At 47.9% G+C, this 20,568-nt stretch overlaps 1 protein-coding gene across 2 annotated transcripts in view; it reads left to right on the plus strand.

Moving 5' to 3' along the window:
• The window catches only part of CDH20 (cadherin 20), a 1,157,650-nt gene that overhangs the window by 1,127,776 nt on the left and 9,306 nt on the right, over positions 1–20,568 (plus strand). For both annotated transcript variants that reach the window (XM_078685760.1, XM_078685761.1), the window contains one exon: positions 5,887–6,004. In XM_078685760.1, the coding sequence (XP_078541886.1) occupies positions 5,887–6,004 (118 nt within the window). The remainder of the gene's footprint in view (positions 1–5,886; positions 6,005–20,568) is intronic.

Here is a 20,568-nt window from a genome sequence, read left to right on the forward strand (position 1 = left end):
TTCCAGAGCCTTGTCTCGGATCCCTGCGTTGTGGAGGCGTGTGCGTAGTGTGCGGTGGCAGACAGTGTAGAAGGCAGCTGACAGATCCAGGAGGATGAGGGCGGCGGTTTCGCCGTTGTCCAGCAGGGCCCTGATGTCATCGGTGGCGGCGATGAGGGCAGTTTCGGTGCTGTGGTTGCTGTGGAATCCAGACTGGAACAGGTCCAGGATGCAGTTCTTCTCGAGGTAGTGGGTCAGTTGTTTGTTGACGGTCTTCTCGATGACTTTCACCAGTAATGGGAGCAGGGAGATGGGTCGGAAGTTCTTGAGGTTCTTTGGGTCAGCCTTAGGTTTTTTGAGTAAGGCGTTGATCTTGGCGTGCTTCCAGTTCTCCGGGAAGGTCGCGGTCTCAAAGGAGATGTTGATGGCCCTGCAGAGGTGGTGTGCCATGGTGGCACTGGCTTTGTTGAAGATTTGGTGTGGGCATGGGTCTGATGGAGAGTGGGAGTGGATGGTGTTCATGATTTTGATGGTGTCCTCGTTGTGGATGTTGGTCCAGGTGAGCAGGGGATCAGTGTAGATGGTGGCCGTGAGGTCGGGGGTCTCGGTGGCTGTTGGGGTGGTCAGGTTGTTGAAGCTGTCGTGGATATCTGCGATCTTGCGATGGAAGAAGAAGGCAAGAGAGTCGTACAGGGCTTGCGAAGGTGGGATGTCGTTGATGTTGGAGCTGGGGTTGGAGAGTTCCTTCATGATGTTGAAGAGCTCTTTGCTGGTGTGTGCATTTTTGTCTAGGCGGTTCTTGAAGGAGGTCCTTTTGGCGGATATGATGAGGTGGTGGTGTCTGCAGATGGCGTTCTTGTGGGCTGGATGGCTTTCCGGTGTCTGTTTGCGGTGCCATTTCTTCTCTAGTTTTTGGCAGGTTTGCTTGGAGGCCTGGAGGTCTGTGGTGGCTTTCTTGTTGGTGTGTCTATGGAGGGTTTCATGATCGGGGGGGAGAGTGTTGGTGCAGTCGTCGATCCATCGTCTGAGGTTGCGGGCGGTGGTGTCGGGGTCGGTGGGGTCGGTGGGTAGGCTTCGGGCGAGGGTGGTGTTTAGCTGGTCTTCGGTGACTTTGCTCCAGCAGCAGCGGGGGATCTGTTGAGTGCAGTGGTGCGTGGTGGGTTTCCGGAAGGAGAAATGGATGCAAGCGGTGGTCGGTCCAGTGGAGTTCGGTGGTGTGGCTGAAGGAGACGTGGAAGCTTGCGGAGAAGATGGGGTCAAGCGTGTGGCCTGCAGAGTGGGTGGGTATTCTGACGAGCTGTCTGAGTCTGAGGTTGGCGAGGTTGTCAATCAAGGTGGTGGAGTTGGTGTCTTTGTTCTCGAGGTGGAAGTTCAGTTCCCCAAGGAGGATGTAGTCTGTGTAGGCGAGGGCGTGCGTACTGACGAAGTCGGCGATGGAGTCGATGAACTGTGGCCGGGGTCCAGGGGGTCTGTAGACGAGAGTTCCTCTGAGGGTGGTGTAGGGATCAATGTGGATCTGGAAGTGCAGGTGTTCGGCGGTGCTGAGGGTGTCATCGGTGCTGGTTGAGACTCTGAGAGTGTTCCAGTGGATGATGGCGATTCCTCCTCCTGTTCCGTTGGTGCGGTCCCTGTGGGTGATCTTGTAGCCTTCAGGAATGGCTATGGCAATGTCGGGTGCCGAGGAGGGGTTCATCCAGGTCTCTGTCAGGAAGGTGGAGTTGAGTAGGTCCCAGAGTTCGACGGCGTTTGCAGGCGGAGCGGGTGTTGAGTAAAATGCATCTGAGGTGGTTGTGTCCTTTCTCGGTGGGTGGATTGGAAGATCGGATGCTGATGAAGCTGCAGTTCCGGCAGGAGAAGAGTCCTTGTGTGCGTTTTGGGGTGGCCAGGAAGCAGGTGTGTGATCGTCCAGTGTTGAGTGCATGGAGGGTGCTGGCATCGTAGCGGAGACCAGCATCATGGTGTTCCAGGGGCCAGGGGGTCATGCGCTGGGCACAGTCCAGGCACGGATGGGTGCTGATGGGCTTGCCTTAGGCGCGCCTTCGGTGCGGCCACCATATAAGGGGAGGTGGGAGGGAGGAGCAGCTGGGAGGTGGGAGCGGGGTGGCGAATGGGCGAGCAGGGGGGCGGTGCCGCAGGGGACGCAGCAGCGGGAAAGACGAGCAGGCAGGATATAGAAGGCAAAAAGGGGGGACCACAATAAAATAACAGTGCAGGGAATGGGTAAATAGAGCAGAGGGGCAAAATCCCCTAAAAAATGCAGGAACAGAGGCACAAAAAATTAAGGCAGTAAGGCTGCTAGGAGAGCGGGGCCGCAAACTCACAACAGCAGTGGCAGCGAGATGGTTGACACAGACACACAGGTGGTGCTGTGCGGCGTGGAGAGCGGCCTAACCTGAAAACAAGGTCAAGGGTTTGGAAATGTAATTGATTTTTCACCTATGTGTTATGGAATGTATGTATGTGGTGTGTAGTGGAATAATGTGTGTTGGATTGAATTAGTTAGTTGTGTAACTGTGTGGCATGGAATTGTTTGATGTGGCATTGATTTGATTTGTGTAATGGAAATGTGTGGCATGGTGTGCTGTGGAAGTATATGGACAGTAAATATGGTATTGAGTGTACTGAAATTATGTGGAGTGGGATTGTGTAGCATAAAGTAAAGCAGAGTGGTGTGAAGCAGAGTGACTGGAGTAAAGCAGTGTGGTGGTGAGTAAAGCAGAGTGGAGTGGAGTAAAGCATAGTGGCATTGAGTGGAGTGGCTTTGAGCAGATTAGAGTGGAGTAAAGCAGAGTGGAGTGGAGTAAAGCAGAATGGAGTAAAGCAGAGTGGCACTGAGCAGAGTAGCATGGAGTAAAGCAGAGTGGTGTGGAGTAAAGCATAGAGGTGTGGAGTAAAGCAATGTGGTGTGGAGTAAAGCAGAATGGTTTTGAGTAAAGCAGAGTGGCATGGACTAAAGCAGAGTGGAGTGGAGTAAGGCAGAGCAGCATGGAGTAAAGCAGGGCAGCTTGGAGTAAAGCCGAGGGGTGTGGAAAAATGTAGAGTGGAGTAAAGCAGGGTGAAATGGAGTAAAGCAGAGTGGAATGGAGTAAAGCAGACTGGAGTAAAGCAGAGTAGAGCAAAGCACAGTGGCATGAAAAAGAGCAGAATGGCATGGAGCAAAGCTGAGTGGCATGGAGTGGCGTGGAGCAAAGCAGATTGGTGTGGAGCAAAGCAGAGTGGGGATGCATGGAGTAAAACAGAGTGGTGTTGTGTGGAGAGGTGTTGCATAAAATGGAGTGGTGTTGAATAGAGCAGGGTGCATGGAGTGACATTACATAGATTAGAGTGGTGCGTTTTAGAGTGCAGTTGTGTAGAGTGGAATAGGATTGCATAGAGTGGAGTGCAGTTGCCTGGAGTGGCAGAATGACATTGTGTGGAGTGGCGTGTAGTTGTGGGAGTGCAGAAGCGTGGATTGGCATTGCGTGGAGTGGTGCCGCATAGAGTGGCGTTGCCTTGAGTCTCACTGCTTGTAGTGGTGTTGCATTGAGTTGAGTGGTTTTGGTAGAGTGAAGTGCAGTTGTAGGAGTACTGTTGCGTAGAAGGATTTTGCGTTGCATGGAGTGACGTTAGTGATACAATTGGCTTGAAAGGAAATATGAGATTCAGAACTACATTGAAAAATTGTATTTGAGCTGCAGAAGGAGAAATACCAAAACTGAAAATGTGCATAAACAGTATTAGCAGTAACATAAAGCAATGCAATTCGTTTCCTGTTTACAGAAATGGAGCGTTCACATGTGAGAACTAAGTATGGGCCGAAAATCCATTACGCTCGCGAAATTTGTGGATTTTCGGCAATTTCGCAATCCGCGAATCTCGTGAAATTGCCAAAGTGCATCCTTCACTTTCACGAGCGCAATCCCTGTGCAGTTCCTGTGACCAGGAGCTTATTTCTCCTCGTCTGCTGCTCTGATCGGTCTCTGACCTTTTATACATACAAGAGGCATGTGAACTCGCATAGAAGCCCCCTGTTTGGCCCCGTCCCACACACTAGCAGTGTGCACCATCTTCCCGCCATTTATCCACTATTATGGACAGCTCACTCAAGGGACCCCTGCGCCCTTCAGCGCGATGGCATAGTAACACACACCTGGTCACTGGAGACAACTCTTCTGGCACTTTACGCAGCTGTAGTGTAGGAAAAGCACTATACATTTAAAAATCCGCGAGTTCGTGGATTTTTTCGCGAACTCGCTGATAGTTTTGCCGATTTCGGGTGAATTTGCCGATCTCAGATCCGCAAAAGTTCCGCCCATACTTAGTGAGAACCATCTGGCTGAATTGGGATGGGATGCGTGAGAAAGAGGCCACAGGAGAGAGACCAAGTAAAGAGCCATATATTTTAAACATTGGCCACAGCATGCACCACGGCTTCACAGGCCTCCTATTAATCTGTTTAACAAAAGGACGGGGGAAGCATCAATGGTATTAAGGGTCTTTGAAAGCACAGCAAATGGGACAAGATAAGAGCAAGATTTGCAGAGCTCTGTAAACCACGAGCATTGGTCGTGAGTGCTCTAGCTTTAAGAAACAAATAGTGCCACAAACTGTCTGAGTAACAACACATATAACAGGAGGAGTCCTTAAAAATAGGTGGAGATTAAAGCCCATATTCAGAATACAAAATGTCTTGCAGATGCAGCGCAAGTGCTGCCTAGGCAGGACCTATAAAGGGCTCTGTAGAAACAATGGTATTTTCTGTAACTAGAGGAACATTTGCTAAGACTCGCTGTCTGATAGTCTGACACACATTGAAGAAAGAAGGGGATGTGGAACAGGTTGGAGGGTGCTGTTTAGAAAGGTGGAGAGCGATGAAGCACAGCACAGCAGAGGAAGAGGGCAGGTGAGTGGGACCAGAAGACGCTACAACAGGCCAAAGGTACAGGGGATGTTTTTCACATATCTCCTCTGCATACTTTTCCCTCCCTCTGTGTTACCTCTTTCCTCACGGAACAAAAATGAGCAATATGAGGCGGCCAGGGCTGTCCACATCATGGCACTTTTTCCCACACCCTCCTTTGTCTGTGATGCCCCCACATGCCTGCCCTCGTGTGGATTGCCTGCTACCCCATCCAACCCCTCTGGCTGCATCATATCTAGTTTAATTCTCTTGTTGTACTTTCAGCCATGCTGCTCAGCAGCCACAGTCCTATACAACATGCCTAAAAACTTTCAAAAACCCAATAGCTCTTGTAGGCAAGACATATTGGCTTTGCCAATACTTGTTGATACATTTCTTTTGCTTCACTTGAAAATCTAGGATGACATTTTTGGGAGGTGTGATAACATCTAAAGTACGCTAGACATATTTAGATTTTGCAATATCCATTAGGAGCCAAGGAATCTGAATTTTCAGCAGAAGGAATGTCTACAGATTTGGACTGCTCCTAGTCTTCATGTGCTGTTCTGATTTATCCACTGGATTAGATAACGTGGGGTATATTAGCAAGAACCTTCTTAAAATTATTGTCGTTTTAGCGGCAGGAAACTGCAGCTAAATGTGTAGGACATCCAACCTGGGCTTCTATTGGAATTCTATTAAGCATATTAGCAAGACCGTTTCCTGCCGCTAAAACGGCGATAATTTTAACGAGGTTCTTGCTAATATGCCCCGTGGTTCTTTGGCATTCGATGTGTGAGTCTAGCCTTGTACAACAGTGACCTGCATGCATCAAGATGTATGATATTGTTGAGTGAATGCGAGCCATAGCCAAGTCAGGACAGAGTTTTGGAGGATGATGTTCTAGGAAAATCACGTTTACATGTAAATTCACTATTTTATGCATGCATTTTCCTCTTCTACAAAACAATGAGAGCAGAATAGGAGTTTCCATTGTAGGTTATAATGGTCTTCCCTGCTTCTTCCAGATGATTCAGACCCTGACAGCGAAAGACCAGGACGAACCCCAGGAAGGGCACCACTTCTATTACAGCTTGGCTCCTGAGGTGGCAAACAACCCCAACTTCACCCTGAGGGACAACCAAGGTAACCAGAATGGCCATATCCTGTTAGCCACAATAAAGGCGGCCTTACCTCCTGGTCGTGGACAGTTTGATGGCCTGTGGCAAGGGCCGTTTTGATTGTCTTTGGCAATATTGCAAATAACCTCTCCCTTTCAGAATCAATAACGATTTAAAATAGTAACCCAGATATCTGTATGTTTTCATGCTCAGGCAAGTTTCTTCCTTTCAACCAAACCCATGTCTCCTGAAGGTGAAACATTCACGCACATTAAGATGTTAAGAGCACCCTTTCAGGATCAAAACAGTTATTTGCTGATAATTTTCTGGATCTGCAGTCTTAAAATATAGGGCCGCATCTACAAGAAAATGAAACAGAGCTGCGCCGCAAGCCGCTTAACTGCGCCATGCTTCATAATTGTCAAAACACAGGGATGTGTCGTATTCACAACAGTACAATGCATCACTGTGCTTTTCCCTGCACTGGCACACATCTGATTGCCATGCGCGAACACATATGGCTGCCAACCACCGGCACAGGCGCTCTTGCGTCAATTTTGCAAGTGCCTGCGCAGCATTTATGATTGTTTATGTGCAGGGAAGTACAACTTCCTGCACAAAAACAATCATTAATGGAATTTTCCCTCTTTCAACATGTGCTGCAGAATTCAGAACGCATAGAAAGAGGAAAAAACGAGAAGAAATAAAAGTATTTCTCCTTGTTGCACCATTCCTACGCCCACACTGGGAAGGCATAGGATTCTGATGCATTCCCAGTTTTACAAAATGTAAATATGGAAGTGCGTCAAGTTCTATGAATGTTGCGTGGTAACACCCACAAATGACACCCATGGAGCACTCCTTTCACACTGAGTAATGCATAAAGGGGACAATATTTACAAGGCCATGAAAAGTCACGGAGGGTGACTTTACGGGGCCTTGTAAATATTGGCAAGTCCATTGCACTGCTGGTGCATGAAAAAAATTGGAGCCCATGAAAAGTCACAGTGGGTGACTTTATGGGGCCTTGTAAATATAGGCAAGTGCATTGCGCTGCTGGTGCATGAAAAAAAAGTGGTGCATTGGAGGTGCCATGGGCTTGTAAATATGCCCCATAGTACATTTACAAATGTATCCCCACATTTCATTCACAACAAAGCATAGAGAAAATAAATGTTAATAACAATGAATGTTTGTGGTGGATGGTGATATGGGATGGCAGCAATATTTTCCACAGTAACACTCTCTGATATGGTTAAAAACATCAGTGTCACATACTCGGGCAATATTATATGCAGCATCCTCACAGACCAAATGTTAAGAGACAGACTACTGTGCCCCACCAAAACACTGAGAAAAGATCAATAAACATAGCTAACAGACGTCAAAGGAACAGGTGTACTCACTGGCAGTTGAGACAGAATTTAGCAGAGCGAATTCCAGGTACAGAACTAAATGAACACTTGACATCTAGAAATTGTTGACTGGGGATGTAAGAGTTCCCAAAAGTGACAATCTGGATGCCTGTACATTTGAAGAATAATATAATCTCGATATACCTGACCTTTAAAAGGAACATTCCGGGGCTTGGATTTCTCAAAGGCCAAAATAATTGCATTGTCTGCAACATTCATTTTTTGACTGTATGGTTTTGATAATTATTTCCCAAACTGTGAATATGCATACACGAACAGTCTTCTAATATTCCTGTAAAGTGCACCATCATCCAAGGGTATCTTGGTGCTGAATGACAGATGTTTATTGTTACCCACCTCAATGGTACTTTTTTCATCGACCTTAGAAGGACAAAAGGCTGAGTGGACCTGCACGGATTTGAACCTGTGACCATGATATTAAACAGAGGCCCTTTTAGGGAATGCATTAGTCCACAAAGCCACCAGACCCAACCTCGATATGTACTGTATATTGGAGCAAAGTCAGAAACACAAAGCACATTTTAAGAATCAGAAAACAACTAGAAGGCAGGTAAACATGATAACTACCCAAAGGTCCTCACAATATGTAGCATATACAGTAATAAATTTATATAAAAATAAGTACAGAGCCTTAGATGTATCACAAGTGTCCATCGAACGCCCCGCGTAGTAGTTGCAGAAGTGGATAGATAATGGCTGTTTGTACCAGTGCAGATGCTTCTTCATAGAGGGTCTTAGAAGCAGGTGCAGCCCACTGGCATATTCTGGTCACTAGGACTAAGATGTCTTCTACTTGTTGTGGGGTTTTCAAGAATGGTAACGTGCTGCAAGGTCTGAAGTCAGAGCCAGCAGGTCTCTGTGCGAGCGATGATTTGTGGTAGAAAAGTTAGTTTGATGGCAATGATAATTATAACATTCATCACCTCCGTTACTGGCTGTGGGAGTGGCCAAATGATGAAGGACAAAAGGCAGCATTCCAGAGGTTGGTGTTAAGCCTAAAAACGATCACTTTGTCATTCTAGGATATACGTTCAGATATATGGCACGCTTCCATAAGCTGGTCTCGTGAATTTAAGGGTCAAACTAGAAAACCAGCGCCGAGACACCATTCGTGGTATTTGTTGTGCTTTATAGGTTTAAAAAATAAATAAATAAATAAATAAAATAAAACAGAGTCCTAGTTCAGCACATACAGCATCAAGGTGACCAGCATCTCTTATACATATCTATAGAAAAGTGTAATCATGTGAGAAGATGACTTTTTCAGAGGTGGAATGGCATAGGACAGCGTCTGAGGTTTATTGGAGTAAGCAATAGGCTGAAAGGGTTAATTTAGACCCTGGCAGCTAGCCAGTAAGCCCCACTGCACCGTGGTGTCAATGGCCTCACTCCCCTGATGGAGGACCACCTGCCATATAAAGAGATCATTGCCTGCTTTGCAGGTATTTCTAAGCCTTCCAAGTAACTGCCACTGTGACAGATGGCCTGAAGGCTCCAGAGTTTGCCTGCGGTCACCGTGTATGAGGCACCGCTAGGCAAACTTTTTGGTCTTTCAAGAATAAACTCAGAGAGTGGGCGGTTGTGCTTGAAAACAAAATATCAGTAGCCTTAATGCACAAAGCTTTGTCCCTGCACTGGAGCCCCTCTGACGGATTGCACTGTTGGGGGTCACTATGAACCACTTGGCAGTCCTGGGATGGAAAATCTGGTGATGTTCACCCTTCTCAAACAGGGGGAGCATCTGTCACTGTGACCTGATGGCCCTGCAGCGGAAGGGCCATTAGATGAAGGGTTTAAGCTGGTAGGTCCAGCTGTCGCGCAATAGGCGTAAACCCAGCACTTCCCATGTCTCAAATGTAGAGTGCAGAATCCACAAGTGTGGCTGGGAGATAGTGCTGACAATGTATGGATTCTGCTCTGCCAAACGCTAAATGTGCCCTAATACGTTCACATTATAAAAAAAACATGAGATGCTTAGTTCCATAGCTTTGATGCTAAAGTCTGTGTAGCATGTCAAGAAAGTGGTATGGCTGACATTTTCCAAGGCCACCTTGGGATTCATAGGGTGTTTGAGGGAAAGGTGGGCTCCTAAGAAAACGTTCTACTTATTTATTATTATTCTCATCAATATTTTTTACTAATATTATTAGTATTATTATTAGTATTATTTCAACTTAACACTGGCGGCCGATAAACAATCCTTTGCATATGATGATGATGATTATTATTATTATTATTATTATCATTATCATAATTATCATTATTATCATCATAATTATTAATATGATTATTTCAACGTAAGCATTGATGCTCTTTATTATTATTATTATTATTATTATTATTATTATTATTATTATTATTATTATTAGTGTTATTACTGTTGTTATTATTATTATTATTATTATTCATGGATGTATTAGTAGAATTAATGTTATTATTATCATCATCATTATTATTATTATTATTATATCAAATAAAATACTAGTTAAACACTTGTGGTCGGTAGACCGTGCTCTGCTGTCTACAGTGTGCTTTGATACCAGTGTGTGCTTAAGAAGTGCCTGGAGGGATGCAGAGCGGAGAGAGCCATAAGAAGCTATTGAAGGGACATGCTCTCTGCTGCTATGCCTGGGGGCATTACTATGCAACGTGAAGTGGAAAAGCTGCTGAACAAGAACAAACATGGACAACATGCCCCGCTCGCTTACTCGTTTCTGTCTTGCTTGGCGAGTGAGATGTTAGCAGGATCTGAGCACTGTCAGTTCGCTGTCGGTGCTGGATGTCACAAAGAGGAAGCATGCCTTTTGGAAGGTGGATACCCTCAAGGCATCTACAGCATCTCTGCTGCGGAAATGCTTACCTGACAGAGAGGAAATTTAGCAGCACGCGTGACTGAAGGCAAACTGGTCAAACGGACTGGCAAGGCAGATCAAGCAGAGGAGAGTATGAGGGAAGCAAATGAAAGAGTAAAATGAACCACATTAGTGTAGATAATGTTGCGCACAATGAAAAATGGAAATCTTGCTCCTGGCTCTACAGAGAATCGCATGCTGCGCTCCATGGCTTTCTGGTGGGTTTCCATTCAAGAGCACCACAGGGGGTAATCATTATGCTACTTCATTATGTCGTATGTGAAAAATGCCGCTTTAATTGGGAGAAAGCCGGACAATTGTACCTCCTTCTGCCAAGCCGACATACTCAAATGCCTTAATCAACTTTCTAAAATTAATTCCTAACCCATTCATTCCTAACCCCTTTCATTTTTAACTCATTCCCCTTCATTGGATGGTCTCGGCCACCCAGCCTTGGTCTTGTCTCTTCTTCCCTTTGGTGTCCTGCCCCTCTTCCACTTTTGCTTACAGTCACAGACTGGTTTTCCAGAACCCTGTCTCTTCCCTCTTTTGCCTTTTCACTGGGCTATGCTACCCCTTGATCTTCTTCTTTATCTGGACTCCCTGCCCATGAATTGACTATCCCTCCGGTATGAGCTGACGAAGATGTGGTGCATCGCTGGGCTATCTCTGCATGTTCTCAAATTCTCGTTCTCTTCTGTATTCCGCACATACATGGCATCTCCCACCACAATCCCTCTCTGCCCCTTTACCCCTTTCTCGCTTCGTACCAAGTTGTTGCCCAGTTCTCTCCATATTCATGTTTGTTCCTGCAGTGTCTCCAAATTTACACTCTTCTGGGCAGCTATTCCCTCTTAGCCCTTCTCTCCTCAGCCAGTCCTGCCAACCGAGGCCTTTTCTCCCTTTTCACTCTTCTGCCTCTTGGGCCCGGACTGCTATCATCAGTACAGTCACCATGCTGATCTGACCTCGCTTCTTCAAACGTCCAGTCCTTCTCATTTGGTGAGGTCTTCTCCATATCTTCTAACACCTGACCAACGCAATCACTTTCACCCAATTCTTTGGCACTTGAACTCCCTTCCTTAAAGCTCCCCATGCCCTCCCTCACAATGCAGCCCCGTCCAGGCCATTCGCCCGAGCCCCTGCCATGCACCATGCCATGCTCCTTTTGTCAAGCACCACTACCACCATAGACAGGGGAGCAGCACTGTGAACCTTCCCCAATCTCTGCTTGCCCTGATCCTGTCCCATCACAATATCACAATACTGTTGTCCTGATCATCCAAAGTCTCCGACACAGCTCCTGCCTTCATGCTTGTCACTATTCTACCTTATTCCTTGCATCAGTGGCGGTCAGCCATAAATATCTGCCTTGTAGGCCTGGGATCCTGGACTACAGCCAGCTCTGCAGAGGCCCATTTTCCAATGCTGTGACCCCTGTTCTGTTGTGCGTGGACTACTGTAGGGCCTAAGGCACCTGACTCCCCCGATCGCTGCAGCTTCCTTCTGTGTGTACTCCCTGATTGTCCCATATCCCCGTGTTCCCTCACTGCCTCCCCGAGTGGGAAATCAAGATGGTCTGTCTCCACTTGCTCCCTCCTGGATAGCTTAGAAATGACCACATCCACGCTCAACTACCTACCAGAGTGTGTTGTGTGGCCCTTATCTTTAATATTCCCCAACTGGTTTCCACCACCTCTCCCAACCTTCCTGACGAGCCCCCTCATGAAGGCGTGTGTCCTCGAGGTTGGCTCGCCTGGCCTCGATCCTCTCCTCATGCCCAGTCCTCGTGCAGCTCTCAGTTGGTATCTCTTTCATATCACCGACTATCTATGCTGCTCCGTTGGATGATTCACATATCCCCATTTTTACGCCCTTGTTCCTAACTGACCTCCTTTGAGATTATCCTCCTGCTTCCTTCTCATTTGCTTTGCCCCTTAAAGTTAATCCACCTGTCCTCGCCCCCTCTCCAGGTTGAGGGGTGGCTGTTTGATGTCGCCTGCACTCCCCCACCCCTTTGGGGAGAGCCACTCTCTATCACAGTCGATGGTGGTGGCTGGCTGTTTGTTGTTGCCTGCGCTCCTCCACTGCTTTGGGGTAAGCGACTCTCCGTCGCAGCCACTGGTGGTGGCTGGCTGTTTGTTGTTGCCTGCGCTCCTCCACCGCCTTGGGAAGAGTCACTCTCCATCACAGCCGATGGTGGTGGTGGCTGGATGTTTGTTGTCACCTGTGCTCCTCCACTGCCTTGGGGAGAGCCACTCTCCATCACATCTGATGGTGGTGGTGTATAGCTATTTGTTGTCATCTGCACTCCTCCACCGCCTTGGGGAGAACCACTCTCCATCACAGCCAATGGTGGTGGTGGTGGCTGGCTGTTTGTTGTTGCCTGCGCTCCTCCAGTGCCTCAGGGAGAGACACTCTCCATCACAGCCGATGGTGGTGGTGGCTGGCTGTTTTGTTGTCGCCTGTGCTCCTCCGCCTTGGGGAGAGCCACTCTCCATCACAGCTGATGTTGGTGGTTGGGGCTGGCTGTTTCTTGTCGCCTGCACTCCTCCACCACCTCAGGGAGAGCCACTCTCCATTACAGCTTATAGTGGTGGTGGCTGGCTGTTTGTTATCGACTGCGCTCCTCCACCGCCTTGGGGAGAGCCACTCTTCATCACAGCTGATGGTGGTGGTTGTGGCTGGCTGTTTGTTGTCGCCTGCACTCCTCCACTTCCTTGGGGAGAAACACTCTCCATCACAGCCAATGGTGGAGGTGGTGGCTGGCTGTTTGTTGTCGCCTGCACTCCTCCACCTCCTTGGGGAGAGCCACTCTCCATCACAGCCAATGGTGGTGGTGGTGGCTGGCTGTTTGTTGTCGACTGCGCTCCTCCACTGCCTTGGGGAGAACCACTCTCCATCACAGCTGATGGTGGTGGTTGTGGCTGGCTGTTTGTTGTCGCCTGTGCTCCTCCACCTCCTTGGGGAGAGCCACTCTTGATCACAGCCAATGGTGTTGGTGGTGGCTGGCTGTTTGTTGTCGACTGCGTTCCTCCACCACCTTGGGGAGAACCACTCTCCATCACAGCCAATGGTGGTGGTGGTGGCTGGCTGTTTGTTGTCGCCTGCACTCCTCCACCTCCTTGGGGAGAGCCACTCTCCATCACAGCCAATGGTGGTGGTGGTGGCTGGCTGTTTGTTGTCAACTGCGCTCCTCCACTGCCTTGGGGAGAACCACTCTCCATCACAGCTGATGGTGGTGGTTGTGGCTGGCTGTTTGTTGTTGCCTGTGCTCCCCCACAGCCTTGGGGTGAGCCACTCTCCATCACAGTCAGTGGTGGTCGTGGTGGTCGTGGCTGGCTGTTTGTTGTCACCTGCGCTCCTCCACTGCCTTGGGGTGACCCACTCTCCATCGTAGCTGATGGTGGTGGTGGTGGCTGGCTGGCTGCTGTCGCCTGCCCTCCTCCACCGCCTTGGGGAGAACCACTCTCCATCACAGCTGATGGTGGTGGTTGTGGCTGGCTGTTTGATGTCGTCTGTGCTCCTCCAACGCCTTGGGGAGAACCACTCTCCATCACAGCTAGTTGTGGTCGTGGCTGGCTATTTGTTATTGCCTGTGCTCCTCCACAGACACAGGGTGAGCCACTCTCCATCACAGCCAGTGGTGGTCTTGGTGGTCATGGCTGGCTGTTTTGTTGTCGCCTGTGCTCCTCCACCGCCCTGGGGAGAGCCACTCTCCATCACAGCCAATGGTGGTGGCTGGGGCTGGCTGTTTGTTGTCGCCTGCATTCCACCACCTCGGGGAGAGTCACTCTCCATTACAGCCGATGGTGGTGGTGGCTGGCTTTTTGTTGTCGCCTGTGCTCCTCCACCGCTTTGGAAAGAGCCACTCTCCATCACAGCCAATGGTGGTGGTGGTGGCTGGCTGTTTGTTGTCAACTGCGCTCCTCCACCTCCTTGGAGAGAGCCACTCTCCATCACAGCCAATGGTGGTGGTGTGGCTGGCTGTTTGTTGTTGACGGCGCTTCTCCACCACCTTGGGGAGAACCACTCTCCATCACAGCCCGATGGTGGTGGTTGTGGCTGGCTGTTTGTTGTCGCCTGCGCTCCTCCACCTCCTTGGGGAGAGCCACTCTCCATCACAGCCAATGGTGGTGGTGGTGGCTGGCTGTTTGTTGTCGACTGCGCTCCTCCACCGCCTTGGGGAGAACCACTCTCCAACACAGCCGGATGTGGTGGTGGTGGCTGGCTGTTTGTTGTCGCCTGCGCTCCTCCACCCGCTTGGGGAGGACCACTCTCCATCACAGCTGATGGTGTTTGTTGTGGCTGGCTGTCTGTTGTTCCCTGCGTTCCTCCACCGCCTTGGGGAGAACAGATCTCCATCACAGCCAGTGGTGGTCGTGGTGGTTGTGGCTGGCTGTTTGTTGTTGCCTGTGCTCCTCCAGAACCTCGGGGTGAGCCACTCTCCATCACAGTCAGCGGTGGTCGTGGTGGTCGTGGCTGGCTGTTTGTTGTCACCTGCGCTCCTCCACTGCCCTGGGGTGAGCCACTCTCCATCACAGCCGATGGTGGTGGTGGCTGGCTGTTTTTTGTCGTCTGCGCTCCTCCACTGACTTGGGGTGAGCCACTCTCCATTACAGCCGCTGGTGGTGGTGGTGGCTGGCTGTTTGTTGTCATCTGCCCTCTTCCACCGCCTGGGGGAGACCCACTCTCCATCAGAACCGATAGGATCCCGGAAAAGGCCTCCCTATGCAGGTAAACCTCTCCTCTACGTTGTCACTTCGTCGATGTGGGGAAAAGTGATTTCTCCATGTGCCCAATGCAATGATGTGTTCCAGCGGCTGCTCGGGTGCCGTCATCTTTAGTCCCTTGCCTAAGGCCCTCATTGAACCTCCACAAACTGCCCACCTAGGCAAACCACGCAATCAGCATGCTCAAATTAATTTTCTTAGTATTTATTTTAATTTAATAGGACTCTTTCCATGAATGTGGAGCCTCTTTTAAATTGGTACCCTCTGCAATTGCCTAGTTCACCTACATTTAATGGCTGCCCTAAAGATGCAATATGTAGGCAGGGCCACTCGAATTATGCAATGCTGCAACAGCGGTGAATTCTTTGTAATTATGGTTTTGTTGCACTGGCCACGCAATTTAACATCAGCGACATAATATGCAGATGTCAACAAACAATTGTTTAGACCTCAAACGGATCGAATATTTTCAAACATAAATAATAGGGCCTCCGACAGTAACAAACACTTTGCAAAAGTGTGTTTGTCACCTGCCCGCTGTTGATTGTTGTATTTAGGTACTAAACAGGTATTAAAGAGGTGACACTGTGTTTCAGATCAAATAAATACACAAAATTGATGCACTTGGGAAAGGAGTCTGTCTGCAGCTTGAAAAAATAATTTTTTACTTAAATATAATTCGAATAGGGCTCACATTTTCCTTACTTTCAAGCAGATTCATTCTACACCACAGACACTGTCCCAAAACAGGGTTTTCAATAGGGCATTTAGGTTGTCAGAGGCGTAGCTAGAGCTTGTGGCGTCCGGGGCTATCCTTCAGATTGCCACCCCCCTGGGGGGGTGCTGGGGAAAAAGGACTCCGAGCACCTGAAAGAGGTCCGAGAGACACGTAGTATCGCCGCTAATAGTTACCTTGATCATGCAAGTTACATGCACATACATGACACGGTCCAGGGCAAGAGAGTCCTCGTCCCCAAAATAGTGCCACCCGGGGCGGACCGCCCCCACCTAGCTACACCGCTGAAGGAAAAGTAGAAGGAAACCCAAAACTTATATCAGTTCTACCTACCCTGTTTGTGACATCTCACTCGTAACAACACAGCTTGTGCAGGACCCTTGTCCCCTGTCCCCTATCTGCCCCGTCCATGACCTCAGCAATGTCTGCAGACTGGTCCCCCACACTGGATTTGACCACGATTTCCCTGGCAGCACCTTCAGGATACTACAGGTGAGTCCAATGCACCTGATCACTAGACTAACTTGAGTAATGCAATTGGGGCAGGAGCAGCCCTGCAGTGTAAGCCTGCTCGCTCCACCCACGCCCCCCATGAGAGCTCAGTAGAAGCCATCGCACATGCCCCTCCCACTACCCACCACCCCACCTGCAGCACAGTAGTACACTTCAAGGGCTTGGGTCCTATCCGGGGGGTGTCAGGCACCATGGCTGCTTCACCCACCGTCATCGGGAAGTGGTAGTAGGGGTGCCAACAATCCATGCATTTTCATCACATTCTGCAGCATGCCAACCAAGTACGTGCAGAGACAGACACATAACTACATACCTTACAACTGGCTATCACATCACGTCATACTTGTCAACAAAAGACAACAAGTACATTACAGAGAGCATCCCTCATAAAGATACGCTGTGTAGTTGGCTATGAGGGGTCACTAAACCAGTATGAACCAAAGCATGTTACATAAAAAATCCCAAATCATATATTAGAGTTGCTGGCATGCATCCAAGAGAACTGAAATTGACCATAAACTATCACTACTGACAGTGCCATCATGCCATCTAGATAATTTTACCATGCTCAATCCACTGCAAAATGTAGGGTCAAGGACATATTTAAGACCATACAATCAGTCATAGGCCTTCAACCACATTTTCACCAGCATACTAACACCCAGAGTTAAATTCATTCAAATCCGCACCAAATTGTCCAGCTGGCCCATTCACGATCCTTTACATATCGATCCAATGGTCAACCTTACATCAAGCAAGTCACACCATGCAGACGTCAACACCATCAGTTTAAAACATTTGAACAAGCTGAAGTAAAATGTATGGCTGATAGAGTATCCCTTAAATATTTAATTGATTTGTTGTCCGATTTGCCCCCACACTCCTTTAATTATCCATTCTATTACCACTTTTTATTCAAACCATCTCCTACCTGAGTTGTTTTCCCTCGACTTTGTAGGTCTCTTGTTTTTTCAATTGAATACCCCTTTAATATTTTTCCAATAATTTTTATTAAAGCTTTTCAACATTTACTTTAATAATACAATAAGTAGACGGAGACAGAGTGTGCACATTCAGCAAGAATCGAATCATAATCAGTAAGTAATCAATTATCAAACAGCACACAAAAGACCTACTAAGCAAAAATAGAACTACAAAAAGCATCTGAGCAAAATTGATACTGTTTTAAAAACACTGTAGGGGACATTAGAACTCATTTATCAAACCATGGACTTTTGAGACTACATACATGAATAAAATATTTAAAAAAAGACATCAGTACAATCCCCATTAGAGTCTAATATATACCTCTGCAAAGGATTCGAGCAGTCTGCCCGTATAGTATAACCAATATCAAAAGTAATCTGATCATAAAGTGCTGTACTTGTACATGTGTCAGCAGAAAAAGCCATACAGTGCAAAAACCGGTATACAACCTTTACAACGAAACTTTTACAACGAACTACCATTACAACGCAACTTTTACAACGCAAACTATTACAACGCTTTGCTCTGGGGGCGCTCTAGGATAGGGAATAGGTTAATTTACTATCCAATAACCTTCCCTACTATCCACGGGGACTGGAGTTGGAATAGTAAATTAAACTATTCACTATCCAGCGCCCAAAAGCATTATGCGTTGTAATGGTGTGCGTTGTAAAACGTACGATGTAAAGGTAGGCGTAGTAAAAGTATGCGTTGTAACGTCATACATCCGCAAAAAACATGCCTGCATTTAGGCTCAAAAGCAGGTCATCCTACCCAAGGATCCGGGGCCAGCCAGAGAGCATAAACCCAACTCGACAGAGGCCCCCATATTCTTTTTCCCTTTTGCCTGGACCTTCTTCCTTTGTGCTCATACAATGCGATTTATAAATTCAGGATAAACAAAACCAGCCCCCTGCCATTTCTGAAACGTGTGAGGCTGTGGATTGCTGATGCGATGCACATACGTAAACAGCCATGGCCACATATAATAAGGAATCACCCCCTCTAGCCATTCCTGCCGCCTGTATCCCGAGGAGCATAGTTTGAGAGGTTAGAACAATACTGGTGTTGCATAGCTGCCAAGGTTTCAGAATGCCCTGTGTGACATTTTCATAATTTAAGTGTAATTATGAGTAACATTTCAATGACTATGAGTGACACTTTCTTGCGATCAAATGTTTGCAATGAATACAAGGGAAACATACAAATATCAGAAATGACACCCATATGAGCAATGAAAAACTCTAAGGAGATCTTGAATATTGCTTCAAAGCACCAGAAATGGAAGGGCACTAACTTGCAATCCAGCTGCACAGGCTATCGACACCAACTACATTTACTAATCTGAAAGTAATCTAAACTTTATGGGCCTAACAATATTTCATAAAGTAAACAGATTCAGTTATGGTTCACAGCAGAACTCATTCCGAAAACTTTATTAACGTTTCTTCCACAGTCATATTTTGTTAGTACTCCACAGTCTTGCAGCGGACCAACTCATAGGGTCTGGAGGTCACACAGACTCTCGGAATGCACCTCAATACTAAGGGGCAGATTTATGTTGGGAATGCGCCACGTTTGCGTCACGCAACTGCGACGTAAACGTGGCGCATCCCTACGACCCAATTACAACGTGACGCATCTAGGCAGATGCGTCACGTTGTAAAGCCCTGCGCCACTTGTGGGCGTTCCGGCGCAGGGTGGGCGTTACGGGGCAGGTGCGCCTCGCAAATGTGGCTGTCACTTTCAGTCCAATGCTGCGGCAAAACCCTGCGCCTGCTTGAAGCAGGCGTAGGTCTTGACGCACCATTGGTCAGATAGGGCACCCCCGAGCCTTGCTGGAGCTGCGTCGCGCTTGCGACGCAACTCCAGCAATGCGCCACCTTTACGGCACAGATGCGTCACGCATCTGTGCCGTTTTTGCCCCATGGTGCGCCGCATTGTAAATGCGGCGCACCATGGGTGGCGGAGCAGCGGCGCATGATAACTGGCGCATCCCTGGGGATGCGCCAGTCATCATAAATCTGCCCCTAAATATATTTGTAGATAAGTGAACCTTTATAGGATCAGGAGTACCACTGTTAAAAACAGATTTGCATGTAGAATACATTACTAACTGGAAGAAAATATCACAGACACAAACTGTATCTTGACACCATATGGAATAAAATAGTGTTTTTTTTCAGTATAGATTCCATCTGTGGGCATATTAAAAGGAACTACACAAACTCTGCATAACTGGTACATTTGGCTTGAAAAAAGTTTAGGGAGACTACACAATTCAGGTTGATTCGGGAGAAGCATTGTTTAAGTTTTTCGTAATAAACTGAAACAAACAAGTTAGTGCTTCCAAAAGAGGTGCTTGTTCACATAGACAGTACTGACATCATCGTTCACTGGGGTACGGAAAGTAGCCACGGTGCTGACTCCACTATCGAAATGTTCACCAGGAGCTCTTTCATTTCTTGTTTTGCTCTGACAACTGTAAAATAAGAAACTTTACCTAATCGCTTTCTTGACTGCTCGGCCGCCATAAAATGAGCAAAGGGACATCACTTTTATTTAAGAGCATAGTTTTAGGAGTTCACAGTTATAGTTATAAATTCACCTACTTGAATTTGAGGCAGGTGAAGAGAGCAACAGGTGCCTTCCCCCTGGCTAGTACATGTTCTCAGAGCTGTAGTGCAGGCTCCGTTCGGGCCCGAGTTCTGGACCCCTTGTCCAGACCACGGAATCATGACTCTACTACTCCGCACACTGCACTGCACAGAGCAGGCACCGGGCGGACCGGAAGTGGCAAGCAGCACCTATCTTAGCTACAGGGCAGTAGCAGGCTCACAGTAAACGGCCTCTCCCTGGCTGCACACATCGGAAGTAGTGGCTGCTCAGACGTCACACGCTGGAGCTTTTTAGCAAGCAGCAGGTCACGTGCGACGGTGCGCAGCGCTTGCAGTTCAAACCGCGGCCCTGCAGCACTGGCCCGTTGCGGCGGCCTTTATAATGTATTTGGGGACACTCTGAGTGTCCCCAAATACATTTTAAAGGCCGCCGCAACGGGCCAGTGCTGTGCGGCCCCGCCCTCACAATAGTGCCGCCTTACTGCATTTGCACACATAGAAGTTGAAAAACTGCATTGTTTCAATGATTTTTTATGTGCAGGAAGGGAACCCTTCCTGTACATAAACAATCATTAGAGGTGATTTCCTCTTTCATGTGTGCCTCAGAAAGCAGCACGCATAGAAAGAGGAAAAGAAAACGAGGAGAAATTAAAACATTTCTCCTAGTTGCGCCTCGCTATGCCGCGTTGCATACTGACGCATTACCAAATTTAC

This window comes from Lissotriton helveticus, chromosome 4_1 (assembly GCF_964261635.1).
Source record: "Lissotriton helveticus chromosome 4_1, aLisHel1.1, whole genome shotgun sequence".
NCBI lineage: Eukaryota > Metazoa > Chordata > Amphibia > Caudata > Salamandridae > Lissotriton > Lissotriton helveticus.